We start from the raw sequence: 15,373 nt of genomic DNA on the forward strand, positions 1-15,373 counted from the left end.
GAATCTCACAAAACTTGCACCTGGTCGCAAATCACCGTCACGTGATCTTGACCATGGCCGCTCCTAGAATGGCTTCATTTCTCTATCTCGAGAGGTCGTCCTTGTCACGTGTTTCCCCTTCCGTGCCCCGAGACAGGAAGAGGAAGAAGGGGACGAATATTAGTGTTTACTATCGGTAGAAACCAACTGAATTTTACAGTAGAACTCGTTTAATTGCGTTTGTATTGAAAATCCGCATTTAAGACTTCTGTACGCCTGACGCCATGGATGGTAAGAGTAATATTTTTAATTACGAAAAGGGCGTGCTTGTTTATTACCAGAAATCTGTTCATATGTTATTCAGTTTCGGAGATGATAAGAATAAACATCACCAGCCCAACTGTAGTCATGTGAAGATGACTGTTGTAAATGTTTCTGTTTCTAGGTTAAAATCCCGGCCGCAGTGGTAGACACAGCCTGCTCTACGGTATATAGGCTTAGTCTTAGTCGGATAAGTGAAAGTCACTTTCCCGTCTGTTTATGTAGGATTATCCTTCAGGGAGAGACGGGCATGTTTTCTGCGTAAAACCCTAGAAAAAAGAATCAGATCATATTACGCTTTGATACTATATTAGTCAAAGCGCTTTGAGTGGAGTGTCCAGAAAAGCGCTATATAAGTGTAAGCAATTATTATGATTATTATATCTGCAGCTATGTTATGAACTCGTTGCGATATTAAAAGGGGTGTAAACCATTATGTATATATTGCTTTTAACGTAGCACAATTCAGGACGTGTCTTGGGTAGTTGGGGTGCAATTTGGACTCCCAGGGCTTGAATCCCATTAATTTAAGGTTACGGGAGTTCGGTTAATCCGCGGTTTAGAGAAATGTAACGTGACACACCTAACCGGAGGTGAGCTGTGTTTAACACGCCCTTTAAACCCATTGTGGAATTACGTCATGCGGCAGTGAATCCCGACTACGCAATCGTCTCGGGACCAATGAGTTTTGGAATCTCCAGTAGTTAAGAGCAGCCAGCGCCTAATTAATTGATCCCACCGATTATCGATTAAGGACTTTTTCTCACAGTTCTCTTATGGTACAGATTTAGTGAACTAGGAGTGCGACCATCTGCGATTTAGTAACGCAGTGGCATCAAACATTCCCTTGCGGTTTTATTTGAAAAACACAAAGTTTTGTTAAAAAACAAACAAACAATACCATTGTATTTTTGACTACCTGCTTATATTTTCTGTGCAGTGGAAATGAACCCACTTCCTGTAGACAGAAACTAAATAGGCAGAGTTCCAAGCTTGGCAAGCACCTGTTAGTGACTTTAATGCTTTGTAATGCCCCGTTTCTTAAGTGCAAAACACCAGTGTCCTCCAGGGGCTGCAGATGAGGTGGGCAGGCATGCTCTGCAGCTCTCCAGCCTGTTTCTTGAGCACAGTCTTTAGGAGGAAGCCTCTGGAAGTGGGTCTGAGTGGGGTTTCCTGGGAAAAACTGTCACTGTGACATGTTTTAGGTGATTGGTTATGTTCCTCTGCATTAATTGCCGTACATGGCTCACAGCTCTGCATCAACAGCTCTTTACATTTGCGTCACTTGAAGAGCCAGGAAAATATCTTAGACTGTTCCATTTAAGACAATAATTTAATTAGATTAAGAGTTGTGCTGAAGGGAAAATCTGCAGGATGGTGGCCCCCAGGACTGGTTTACAGCCCCCGGGCACTTGGGTTATCCAAGTGCTCACAGGATGAGAACAGGCAGAGGCCGTGTGCAGCTAATGCCTCTTTTTGTAGACTTTCGTGCTAAAGACTTTTTCTTGCCTTCCTTACAGATACATTGTTTCAGCTGAAGGTGAGTATCACACTTTGGCATTTGTGTGTGTGTATATCTTTGTAACCTCACAGCTGTTGTCAGGTTGTTATTACACCACTAGTGATATGGTATTTCATAATACTGAACTGATCGTTGTATTCCCTTATAACTTTATAGTGTATGATATTAGGAGGTTTTGTCGAGTAAAAAGGTTTTGGTATGCACATCATCCACTTTGAAAACATTCAGAGGGCTTGTTTTGAAGTTCTGGCAGCCGACAATTGCTCTGTACTGCACAACACGACTGTGGACGTTTCACTTTCCAGTTATTCCTCTCTTCATGGATCATCTGTGTGCAGATGCTAATCCTACCCCCACCCCTAGAAACACATGTGCATGGTTTCAGATCTGGTGGACGTAGCAGCCCAGACCAGTTGTGGACGTTGACATTGAGGAGGGGGTTGGTGGAGTCCTATCTTTTACTGTTCCAGGAGCACTAAGACACAACATAGAGCGGCTCTAGGAATATAGAAGAAGTAAGATGATCAACTCTTTTCTGCAGACCCTCTAAATATGCGTATTACCTGCTGTATGTGTACCAGAAACAGCCTCACCCGACTGCAGTAGTGAAATTGGTTCAGTCCAAACTGAACATTCTGTGTCTGATCCTCAGAGTATACTCACACAAGTTTGGCACATCTTCAACTGCCAGCACAATGCAGAAAGGCTTTCTTCATTACACTGCGTAGAACACTGCAGGGTAAAAGAATTCAGTGCCACCGTTCTGTAGGTATTAACAGATCAATTCTATATACTATTTCAGTAATGGTGGCCAAATGCTGTCTCCAATCTGTAATCATTGTAGGATTTCTTGGCATCTTTCTGTCCTCCATTGTTTAGCAGTTAGGGAGCATACAAATTCATTTGAGGAAATTAAAGTTTCATTTGAATAATGACTTAAAATTAAACAAATACCACCAGACTTTATATATTATATATTCATATCATCCACTGTAACATAACAAACTATCATTTTTTTAATATAGTGTAATATTATTCCAGTTCCTCCACTGTTTTATTTCTTCATTTGTTTTGCCTAGTGCAACACTAACATTTTACTTCAAATTTATGTAATTTTATTAACTTACCCTTGTTATTCTTAAATATTATTTACTTTCCTAATGTAAACTTCATACTGTATGAGCACTGTTTTTTAGAAGCTGCTGTTTGGCTTATCTTGGCACCTCCCTAGACTTCTGTAGAAAAATGTATAGTGTATTTATAGCCTGTTGTTTCCAGTTAATTAAATAGAGTGTATAAATGACACTTGCTATGCAGTACAAGTGTTCAGTAGACCTCGAAGTCTACTAGAAGAGCTCTCATAGATAAACAAGTATAGTTTAACTAAGTGTATTTACTGTGCTGAACAGTTCATAGGGCTTTCATTCAGACATGCAATTCTATATTGGATGTAACAAGGTAATATGAAGATGGCATTAGCAGAGAATCTTAATTTAGCAGCTCAGTCTATGGGTGGCCATTGAACAACAGGCAGGGCAGCAATCTGTCCTTCTCTTTTGCACTCATGGAAAAACAATTAGATTCACAAAGAAAATGACTTTGGCAGCCACAGTGCTTCCAGCGTCTTAGCTGTTGAAAGTTGCAGGCCTGAATTTAGCTGCCATCTGGCTTCTCTGTGCGGTGGGGCAGGCTGGGCTGCACTGCTAGCCAGTACAATGCCATAATTAAGAGTGACAAAGCTGCTTTGGTTGCTTCTCAGGCTCCAAAGCCTCAGTTTCTCCCCGCTGGTCCTATTGCCTCTCGAATGCGCTTCCCCTGGAGCTTGTACACGGATCGCTGCTTGCGTCACGCCTGCTCGGAAGGCGCATACGCATCACTAATGAGCTATAATTGGAACGATGAAGTCACTGGTTTATTTTTATTGAAATTCAGTCTGAAATGAGTGGGGAGATAATCAGTCTGCAAGGCACTGTAATCAGTGGACAATTACATTAGCTAAAAGCGTATTTATAGCTACTGCCGTAGATTGGCATTACAGAGGAGATAAATCATGAGCTGGGTTGCCACAGAATTTGTGGGTTTAATCTGTTGCTTGTCCTAGAGTTGTAATGGGGAATACAAATACTCTAGTGTATCTGTGAAAAATGTTACTGAAGAAGAGACCCAAATAGCAGATACAGTGATGCACTAAAACATGGAACAAAAGTAAGAAAGGCATTTTCCTCTATTGTGATGTTTTTGGATTTTGCAATACCTTTATGCCTGCCTCAAGTACTGCATGTCATATTTGTTGCTCCCTGTATGTCTGATTTCCCAGATTGAATTTCTGTCTGACTTGAACATGAATCTAAACATTATTAAGAAATAACGCATGAATAGAAAAATCAGTGACCAATAGTTAGGGGTGCTGTTATACAAACTCTGGATATGAATGATGAGATGTTCCATTCTGGGATGGACTCAGACTTTTCATTGTTGTGTACAAAGCAGGAAGGTGGCAGTCACACTGCAGCTACACTCCCTGTACCTGCAGTGAGGCTCATCAGTCACTTATTAAAGACTCTTCTTTCTGTCCTTCAGTTCACTTCAAAGCAGCTGGAGAGGCTGGCTAAGAAGGCGGAGAAGGACTCCAAGACAGAGCAGGCCAAGGTGAAAAAGGTCAGTCGGTGTGTTAGACTGAAGGAAGCAATCTGTAAGCAAGGTTAGGTCTTGTCAGTAGTGTTCAGAATGTAAAGAATTGTGTTGACCAGTAGGTGGCACTCTTCACTCGGGACTAAAAGCTCCTAGCTGCTGCACCGGCAGTGCTGTTCCCGGACAGTACAGTGTGCAGTAATGATCTCTGTTCTCTGATGAGGTATCATGCCAAAAAACATGACGGTAAGTTTCCCAGCAAATTCAGTGCAGGTTTGCAACCCCAAACTGCATATCAACAGATTCGTGGGAGATTTAACCAAGTCCTGTATTGCTGACATTTAAGAGATTAAAAGCTCTGCCTGACACAGTACAGTCTGTGCCAGCCAGTGCTTTTGTGTTGAGAAGACCGGTGTTTGACGGGAAACAAGGACTGGGTTTAGGCTCGTGGTGTCTGATACAAAAGGGAGCTGTGCCCCAAGGGCTGGGTTTCCAGTTCCTGCACTGCCACAGCTGGCTCGCTCGCTCCCCTCAGGCCCTGCAGCAGAAGAACGTGGAGATCGCCCGCGTGTACGCCGAGAACGCCATCCGCAAGAAGAACGAGGGCCTGAACTGGCTGCGCATGGCCTCGCGCGTGGACGCCGTGGCCTCCAAGGTCCAGACGGCGGTGACCATGAAGGGGGTGAGCCTCTCCGCCGTCCGCCTGCCGTCCTCCCTCGCCCGCCTCGGGTCCAGGGCACGCCCGCTCCAATACCTTTCAGAGAAAACATTACCTGCACTTGGCCGGTATTTAACCCAAAACCACATCTGCAGGTCAACCCTTTGACCTTCAACTTGCAAGTGTGCCAGTAATTCATTGATCTTCGCCACCATTCCCATCCATGTTTGCCTCAGCTCTAACTTCCCTGTTAGGAACAAGCCATTTTTTAGTATTTCTCATCCCAGATGTTTCAATTACACTGTTCATCTGAACGTTCAGGCACCTTGTAGAGGTGGCTTTAAATCATCAAAACCCAGAGGCTGCATAGAGTAATGGCTGGACCTCTGGATTCATGGAACTGGAAGGATGTGGGTTTGAGTCCCTGCTGTAGACGCTACTTTTGTACCCTTTAGCAAAGAAAGTCCACCCAGCTGTATAACACTACTCGCATAGCTGGAGGTAAGTAGCATCCTAGCCAGTGGGAATTTGCACATATCTTTAGGTTATTGTGGTTTCTTAGGTAATTGTGAGGAAAAAGCAAAATCCCTTGAGGTGAACACAGCCCAACAGTAAAAGTGATGTACATTTCAGTGTGGCTGGAACCATTTAGACTAGGAATAAGATGTGGGTGCACAAAATTTGCAGATGGGTTCCTTTTGATAATGCTGTGGGGAGTGAGTCAGGCAGTACATTTCAGTGGCTTGACTGACTGGAGGCCTCCTGCTTGTTTCAGGTGACTAAGAACATGGCTCAGGTCACCAAGGCTCTGGACAAAGCTCTCAGCTCAATGGATCTGCAAAAGGTGTCTGCTGTGATGGATAAGTTCGAATCCCAGGTCCAGAATCTGGACGTTCACACTTCGGTAAGATTCTCAGACATGGATATTTGGAATGAAGGGGGATCCACAGTTGCACTGTATGTAAATTGGAGCATGTTTGCATTTGCACTGTGCTAGTTATTGTGTAATCGGTAATGTTATTAATACGAAATGTTAATAAGGCCTGCATTTTAGGAAGGAGTGAGGGCGCTCTTCAGTACATCTTTGTGTCAATAACAACCTGAGATCAAGGAAACTGTCTTTTAATTGAAAAATTGCATTTATTAATAGCCCATTAAAATCTGTTCCTGAGATTTCCAATAATTCTGGAAGAACAAAAAACCTAGCAGAAAGTCTGAACGTTCTTGGCATGCAATCATATGAGTAGTTGCAAACAGTTATAATAATAATAATTTGAATTTATATGGCACTTTTCCTCTCAAATGATCCTAAAGTGCTTCACATCCACCCACTTAATTAACTACTGAAATGCAGAACCCACTTGGGTGACACATTATAGCTATTTTGCACTAGCAGCCTAACTACAAAATATATCAGATAGAGGAGTGAGAGATTACTTCTCCCTCTACAGCACAATGTCCTCAGTCATCCCTGTAGGGCTTCTGATTTTTCGGAGGTCCTGGTCAAGAAGGAAGATGGGTCCACCAGCCTCACTTATTGCAGCTGCCTGATTTTCCATAAAGTTAGACAAAAAAGAATAATAAAGCTATGAGCCCCCAGCTGTTTTTCTATGAATTTGTATATCCAGCTACCTGCAATATATCATGTTTGTTTTCATGTTAATAGCCTTAACTTAAATAATTACACGTTTTCAGTTCAACATTTAAGGCACGGTAGTTAAACCAGGTTACCCAAGGTCCAAGGTATTCTGTATGCCAATGCCAGGTGCTAAACCAAAATGCAAAATTAATATCAGATGTATCATTTTCTGCTTCGTCTACAATTTTTACAACCGCCAGCAGCTTGTGAAAGTTAAAATGAATAAACCTGTGATGCAGAGTGTTCCCTGGAGTTGTAACGGACATCCGCTTGATTCTATGCACTGGGCCAGCTGGAGAGTTTCTGTGTTAGTCAGAAAGTGCACGTCCACTGCATTTTGTTTTTCAAGAGACAGCGAAACCTCACATTCTGACATTGCTGATTTCACATTGTTCCCCAAAGGCTGATGAAAATAAAACTGGATCGATAGCTAATATTAGATCAGAGTTTAACTGAAACATCAGCACTAGTAAAATTGTCAACAATGGAACTGGACAATTCCTCCAGCAAAGCAGTGGAACTGGAAGGTGTATCAATAAAATGGATCTGACAAGCTCCTTGGAAATAAGTGCTTTCCAGGCAATTCCATTCTCATGTCTAATTTCACCATTTGCATGTTGAAATGTGTGCAGCAGGAGGGCTGTTTGACAAACATGTTAGCGCAGAGAGCTACATTCCTTAGTAGCACCAGCCTTTGAAGATGGGATATCCTTCTTAGTCACAGGTTCACTGTGTGCAGTCACTGTAGGGAATGCTATAACTGTCTGATTGTCTTATCATGGAGACTTACCAAAATGAAATGGCATAGTCTAACCACTGTTGTGAAAACTGAGCACTACAAGGCATGAGCAAATGAATTTAGTACTATTACAAACGGGACCAGAGCCAGCAGATTCCTTTGGACTGCCAGTTTTATACCCCAGCAACACAGTGAGTGCCCCAGAGGAATGGGAGTTTAGTCCCCATTGATGTGTGCTGCTATTGTTCCTGGGAGTGCGTTCCTCATGGTTTCAGTTGTATGTGTATCATATGTAATTGCTTCATGGTATTCACTTTTCCTGATACAGTTTTATGAGCAGATATGTGTATAAGCACTCTGTATGTTTATGTCCACATTTGGATTTTAGTGTTCTGGGGGAAAAAATCCCCCCTTAGTTCTACAGTAAACTACTCAAATAGCCAATCATAAACACTTTGAATATGTAGGTTGTTGTACCTTGTATTGTTCTGTAGGAATTCCTGTGTATTTTGTGGTGTTTTGTTTCAGAAACAATCTTGATGATAAAAATGAAGTCTGTTGATTTAAAAATGGCCATGACAGCTGGGGTAACACAGGGATGTTGAGTTGTCCTGTTCTCTGGGGAGAGCAGAGCTTGTTCAAACTGGGACAGATCCTTTGGGAGTCCAGAGAAACACAGCATTTAGGGCTGAGCTGTCTCGGCGGAGTGTCACAGCTGGATTGTGTCTGAATTTCTTTTTAATTTCAGTTGTGAAAAGCCACAGCTTTCATATGGTGTAAGTAATTAACTGTGGATGCCTGGAGCTGCAGAGAAAAAAACTGCTAAACTTTAATAGCTTTAGAGTCTTTACCTAAAGAAGCACTATAAAAATGCACTGTTCTGTTTTAACTCAACATGTCTGCCTATGCAAAGGCACTCTGTATACAGTATAAGGTTTGGGTTTTAAGTAAACTTGCTATCTATAAAAAAGTGTGTCACTTCTAGGAAATTGATTAACTTTAAAACCTTTCTAGTGTTAAACTGGATTCATATCCTGCCTGGTTTCTTATGGTTGTCTCAGTTTCTCAGCCTGAGTAGTTAGTAGAATGGATCCAGTGCTGCATGAGTGAAGAATCTTATTAGGCAGCCTGAAGAGAAGGTTTAAAAATAAAGCGGCTTCCAAAATTTAAGCCAGCAGTGAGATGCAAAACTGAGTCTGAGGTGCATGAAACAATTGATATTATCGCAGCATAATTCAAATCATCTGATGTATTAGTCCTCAGAGACGCCCATCGTGGGCTGTCGATTAACGGTGCTCATTATAGAGTAACCACAGTAAAGTGAATGAGAGGTCGTTTTTATTCTCGTTTTTTAAAATGTCATTACCCATCCTAAATGTGTATGAGTCATTTTATTGATTAGATGTATGAAAGGGACAGTGGTTTAAATTGTGGCTACAGCAGGGGAAAAAATTGTATTGTGGAACATTGGAAATAAAATATATAAAAGAGCCCATCATGCTTATTGGGATCCTGGTGTCTAGATGGCTCAAGACTCCCGACTGACACTTTGGACAGATCATTCTGAAAAGCAAAGAGTCAGTCAATCTGTGTTAATGGTTACTGGTCTGATAAGATGAGGACTTTTAAAGCTTTGTTGTACTTAAGTAGCAGAAATAAGTTGTAGTAAAATGCGTCAAACATCCTTATTTTCTTAAAAACTGTAAATGCTGCATTGCATGATTGCTGGAAAAGCAAATATGCACCCTGAAGTGAAATTGGGACAGTATTAGCCAGGAACTTCCTCAGGCTCATAAAGTCATGGAAAAAGTGGGGGTGAAAGTGGATTTACTAGGGTTTTGCATCTGAATTAGCCTAATTACCTGTTGTTGATTGCCTTAGTTGTATTTTACTGTCTCATAAAGTCTTAAGCTTTGGCTCTTAAAATGTTTAGAGCTGTGTAAATGCTAAACGAGATCAAAGTTTTTTCCAAGGACATTTAACTTTTGATATTCTTCTCGTTGTTTCTTTGGTTGGTAATCCAGGTTTGTTTTAATTTGAAGCTCCTATTTCCAGATTTTTTTCTTGTGAGTCTCCCTGTTTAAAGGCCTCCAATCGAAGTACAGAGTGGGTTTCAATGTTATCCAATTATAGCCCTGGCCAGAGCTAATTCCTACTCAGCTGCAAAAATGAAGGATGAGTTTTGTGGAACTTTCAAATGATGTGGGGTCACAATGCTTCAACATCTTCAGAAGATTAAATGGTAGCCTGATCTTTTCAGCTCTCAGACACTAACCTGACCTGTAAGTGGTGCTGGTGCAACAGAATTTACAAACCACACTAAGCAGTAGGAGGTGCCATGATCCTTCACTTGATGCATTAAACTGAGGTTCTGACTGCTTGGTCATTTAAAATGAACCCTTGTCAAAAACATGATGTAAACTAAACGGAAAGTCTTTATGCATTTGGCCTTCAATAATGGTCTCATCTGTCCTTAAAAATTGACTTAATTTTTTTGGATTGCTGTCTTTGGACTGGAGTCATATATACAAAAGAGCCACCTGAACACCTTTGTTAGAGGAGTATATAGAGATTTGGTAGGGTCAAGCTTCAGTCTCTGTGACACAGGATATAGTTGACAGTAGGGCTGCTTCTTCCTTTATGTCCTTCATTTTTTTATCCTGGCACCCTGAGGTGCAATTCTATGGTTTTGTTATGCATTTGATTATAGAAAGGCAATAAAATGTATAAAAGCCCTGCATTGTGACAAAAGTGAAAATCCCAGCTTGACGGTGGTGCCGTTCTGTCTGCCCCTTGGCCTCCAGGTGATGGAAGACTCCATGAGCTCGGCGACCACGCTGACCACCCCCCAGGAGCAGGTGGACGATCTGATTGTGCAGATTGCGGAGGAGAGCGGCCTGGAGGTGATGGACCAGCTCAGCCAGCTGCCCGCCGGGGCCAGTTCGGTGGGCGAGAGCTCCACGCGCTCCCTGGATAAGGAGGACCAGCTGTCCCGCAGGTACCAGCTTCCACCGCACCCGACGACCCGCCCAGCTGGAACGCACACGCACACGCACACGCCACCCTTTCCACAGCACACGCACACGCACACGCACACGCCACCCTTTCCACAGCACACGCACACGCACATGCACACGCCACCCTTTCCAAAGCACACGCTCACGCACACGCACACCACTCTTACTGACTGAGTCTCAAAGCCTCACTGACGGGGGCTTCGTTTGCTGGGGGCCAAGAGTGGTTTTATAGGCCTGTGTAATGTCTTATGAAACACACACTGGAAAGGGAAAGGGTTCCCCGCAATATTATTTGCTCACATTCATTTTGCCAAGTGACTTGCAGTGAACAAAAACACATACAGTGCGACTGGGGCCCCTCCCCCGCATGACGTGACCCGCCAGTGTTCTGAAATGTGCGTTTGTGTTTGTTTCCACCTTGTTTCAAGAAATGACACCCGTGATCGTGGATGATATAGGTTTTAAACCCCAAAACGGAAAAGTAGAGAAGAGAAACAAAAATAAAAGTCAGCAGTTATAATCACCTGGAAGAGGTGTTAGTTGGGCCAGTAGGGCCTTTTTTACTATACTGTAAAAAAAAAAGGCACCTTGCTTCGGATGACACATGAAATTAAAAAAATACTAAAAACTAAAAAAATAAAATAATTTGTTTCAGCATCTCCCTGAAAGATTGCCCGGGGAGCACACTTCTGCTTCCCTTTCTGACATATTGTGTGGAAATGATGGCTTTTGTCATCTTTTTTTACAGGTTGGCTGCTTTACGGAACTGAGATTGCATTGTTTCCAAGAAAGCAAACACTGTTATTGCTTCGACAGACAGACTGGAGGTGATGGTGTGAGCTCCTTGTTCCTCATTTGAATTTACATACATGCACTGTGGCCCTTGGCTACTGATCCACCCGCGTCTATTTATAGCTGGTTTCTACCATGCTTGAATAGAAGCTGCCAGGTATCCAAGCCAGTCTGAGAATAGAAAACCCAAGAGTGCTCTCTGCTCATGAAGAGGTCGCCCCACGCGCTATCTGAAAACTGCAGTTTCTTCTTTACTTAAGAATCTTCTTTTCCTTTTGTAATTTACAGTACTTCAGCTTTACAAATTCAATTTTGTATAGATTTTTCAAAGCTTGTGAAGATTCACCGAATGCTATAAAACTAGAATTTAATAATGCATTGCAGAATGATCAGGACTTAGTTCTCTTCAAAGGGATACTATACTTGGTAGTTATTTTGGCAAGATTGAACTCAAAAACAGGAGAGGGGTGGAGAAAAATGCCGTCTTAACACAAATTAAAACATTACTTTGACTTCTCTAATGTAGAACTCTGTATGTTTGTTTTTATGTATACAGAGACTGTGCTATTTTGAAATGTGGCATATAGAGTATATGTATCATTTTCAGATATACTTGTTTCACCAACTGTAAATGTTTGCATGGGTAATTTAGTGGGGAAGATCTGGCTTCACCACCTCTTAACTTCTACAGGGAATTCTGTTCTTCTATGGGAAAATCCTGAATTGCTGCTAATGAACATGATTGAGCCTTTTCCCCATCAGCCCCATTGGTTTCTAACAGCACTATAATTTGTGTAGTCACCACGCACAGGAGATGGTCTTGTTGGAAAGCACAGGAGTGGCTTATGCTGTAAAGGTTATTGCTGTTGTATTCATTGAAAGTGTCATATAACAATCCGTTCATTACACATTGAAAGGGCACTTTCGATTAACATGTTCATATCAGCTTCCGAATTGCTTTTGTCCTATCTAATATGTCTGTCAAATTTTTATGTATGCAAATGAGATTTTCATAGGAATTTTTTCTATTTTTTTTCATTGCTGAGAGGTGTCAGTAGCACGTGTTTCTCTGCTGGTATTGAGTCCCTCAGTTTGCTTACTGTTCTGAAATTCCACACTGACTCCCACTCCCTGACCATCCCTCCAGTGCAGAGTAGAAGTGGTGCCCTCTGAATAGCTCAGTATTACCCTTGACACATACATTTCTAGAGTTATAGGGAAATTCTTCAAACCTCCTGCCTACAACAATATTGTGCAGGTGCAGTACAGGATAATGAAATCATATATAGAATTTTGCATCTGGTAATTATAAAAACGTATACATCCCTTCCTTGAGTCACTGCACCCAGGTTCTGGTCTTGGTGGCACGAACAGTGGTTATGCTTTACCATAAAGACCATGCTCCCCCATGTCTGCTTTAAATCCTTCATGCAGTTGACAAGGCCAAAGGGTCACAAATCCCTTCACAACTGGCAGGTCCCTCGGCATGCGTCCTTAGGGTGTGAGCACAAAGCTCACACGCTTCTCTGGGTAAAAATATCTGCGCAGATCTTCTTAATAACACTAACAGTGATGTTCGGCAAACTGCTGTACCCAACTGGTATACAGCATTTAATTTTGCTGTTGGGAACCGTGTTCAAAACCCAGCCTGTCATGGAGTCTAGAAGTACAGTTTTGAAGGGAGCTATTGTGTTGGGAAAAACTAATGCAGCGTTAAACAATGCTTGTATCGTTACAAATTGTAGAATACTTCAACTTGTTTTTATTTTTGCCTTATATGGATTCAGCTGCTTGCCTAGGAGCTCTGCAATTCTACAGTGCCTGAAAAAGAAACTCTCTCTAGACTAGAGATATAGAGGGCTATGTGCAAGGAAAAGATGGCAAATTTGATCTCATTAAAGCCTTCCTAACTCTGCTTGTCACAATTCAACAAGGATTACCTTGCGTGGTGCATTGTGCATTTGGCAGAGGTTTTTGCGCGTGCCAGTAGTAGTTCTTAGTGGGCACAATCATTGGGTGCATCAAAATACATTTTGATTGATTTACATCGTATCTCCTTTTAGTTTTCATTTGATTTTTTTCTCGGGGGGGAGTGGTTATTTATGTTCAGAGCTATATAAAGGTTGATGGTAATCTTTTGGTTTTATGTTTGTAATTTGAAATAAACCCTATTAAAGCTGTAATGCAACTCTGCCTGGGCTTTGTCACATGATTCTGTGCTCCGTGGTCCAGCAGTCGAATTGGGGATATACTGCTATTTAAAGACCCAAATCAATAGGCACTAAAAGCTGATTAGCATTCTCTGTTTTTGTGAAAATGCTGATGAAACCAGTCGGCCTAAATAGAAAGATCTTTTTTATTTTCAGCACAGCTGCCCATGCAATGAGAATTGCCTGTATTGTAAGCGCAACAGATTTTATTGACATTGCACTTTGTGTGCCTATAGCTGAACAGTTTTAAGGATTTGGCACTGAAGTTTATTTTACCTCACCCTCATCCAGCAGGGAACTACACTGGTGATGTCTTAAAGTTTAAGCACCTTCTTTAAAAGCGATACATTTACTTGTTTGTGACCCTTTAGTGTTTGTGAGACTGCCATTTTGGCAGTAGAGGGATGAGCGGGTAGCTGCTTCAGTGTGTGAGCTGCAAACAAACAAGTCCACCACGAAAAAGAGACTAAAAGGTGTCGTTGTGTCTGTTGGTCCCCGAACTGTAGAGCATCGTTACAAGTGAAAAGGTGTCCATCTTTGTGTAAGAGGGTGAGGAAGCAGCATGCATGTAATGGCAAGAGAAAATGGAAGAATGTACCCCCACCCCCAAAACAAAAGAATGCTGTGAAATGCCACTTCCTGCTGCTCTGTAAAAGCAGCACTGTTGATTGTGCATCTGCTTTGTGAAAAAAAAAAATGGGACTGCTTGGCAGGCAACCAATGCAGGCAGGCATCCCAGCTTGTTATGCACAGCGTAAAAAGTGTGCACTCTGTTAGCCTGGTACTGAATCCGCATCTACAAATAATAAACCTGATCATGTCTGTAAAGTAACTTCATGGCCAGTCTGATTGATTTCCTTCAGTCGAGACCCACCAGCTCCCTCCAGGGCTGTGGTGTATCATCAGAGTTCTTCAGCAATTAAATACAGACTAAACCACTTAAGTGCCAGGAAGTACCAACAGGAACCTGTTCATTAAAATGCACAAGGATAAAAACAAAGTGACTGCGGAGTTTGTCTCTCCGCTTTTTACCATTTCAAAAGTCATTAATTTGTACTGTTCCTGTGAGCTGTATTACACGACTAATGGAATAAGAGGAAGTTGAAAGGTCTCCCTTGTTTGGTTGTTAGCAGTGTACTGATCTGAGGATCTTTTTGGGTTTCGTTTCTTTTTATTTTTAACTACAGCTGGTTCTGGAGTAGCCCACAATTTAATGGATTTGTGTCATTATGCAAGCGGGTACAGCAAGCTTTTTTCATGAATCCATTCGGCTGAGGGGTAGTAATCAGGCCAGAAGGACGAAGTCAAAGCTCCCCATGTGCAATAAGGGCAGAGGTGGAGGTGGGAAGACCACATTCATGGACTGGGTGTGTTTAATGGCTGAGTTGGGCTTATCTTTGCTCCTAGACTTTCATTTTAAACTTCATATAATTATATGTAGAAATGGAATACTGTGTCTTTGTCTTTCATCAATAGACCACAGAAAAGCTTCTAATTATCTGCAGAGTTTTAGAAATGTGAAACATTTCTGACAATGGCAGAGCTAAACTGCAGGCATGAAAATTATAGAATAAAGTGCCACACTCACTGTAATGAAAGATACTTTGTATGGAGACAAAGCGGATTGTTCAATATTTTAGCTTAACAGCTGGTCTTCATCAAGGCCATATAGAACTTTTTAATACATAAAATAGTTTATTAAGTAAGAAATGCACTACTTAGCTTGTTTGTTTTGCTTAACGGTGTTCTGATATTTCAGAAGCACTGAAGACTCCAATGGATGGTGATAGTCATTTTAAACACCCTATATTTCAAGTAGGGAAAATATACCTCTTCTTTACCTGTCTGCTCTTAAACAGTAGTCT

At 41.8% G+C, this 15,373-nt stretch overlaps 1 protein-coding gene across 1 annotated transcript; it reads left to right on the forward strand.

The window, feature by feature from the left end:
• The first annotated feature begins 111 nt into the window (after positions 1 to 111).
• Positions 112 to 13,491, forward strand: chmp1a (charged multivesicular body protein 1A). The gene is made up of 7 exons (XM_088614009.1): positions 112 to 270; positions 1,821 to 1,840; positions 4,403 to 4,480; positions 4,989 to 5,135; positions 5,887 to 6,015; positions 10,294 to 10,487; positions 11,255 to 13,491. Exons 1-7 carry the CDS (start codon positions 264 to 266, stop codon positions 11,274 to 11,276), a joined length of 597 nt encoding a protein of 198 aa, XP_088470135.1. The 5' UTR covers positions 112 to 263; the 3' UTR covers positions 11,277 to 13,491.
• Positions 13,492 to 15,373: the final 1,882 nt, after the last annotated feature.

The sequence above is a fragment of the Lepisosteus platostomus genome, chromosome 20 (genome assembly GCF_059453375.1).
Source record: "Lepisosteus platostomus isolate fLepPlt1 chromosome 20, fLepPlt1.hap1, whole genome shotgun sequence".
NCBI classification, from domain to species: Eukaryota; Metazoa; Chordata; class Actinopteri; order Semionotiformes; family Lepisosteidae; genus Lepisosteus; species Lepisosteus platostomus.

What these genes read in the sequence shown, in the direction of transcription:
- chmp1a (XM_088614009.1), top strand. An exon ending in ATACATTGTTTCAGCTGAAG is followed by an intron (nt 1,841 to 4,402) that starts GTGAGTATCACA and finishes TCTGTCCTTCAG; the next exon opens with TTCACTTCAAAGCAGCTGGA. An exon ending in GAGGACCAGCTGTCCCGCAG is followed by an intron (nt 10,488 to 11,254) that starts GTACCAGCTTCC and finishes CTTTTTTTACAG; the next exon opens with GTTGGCTGCTTTACGGAACT.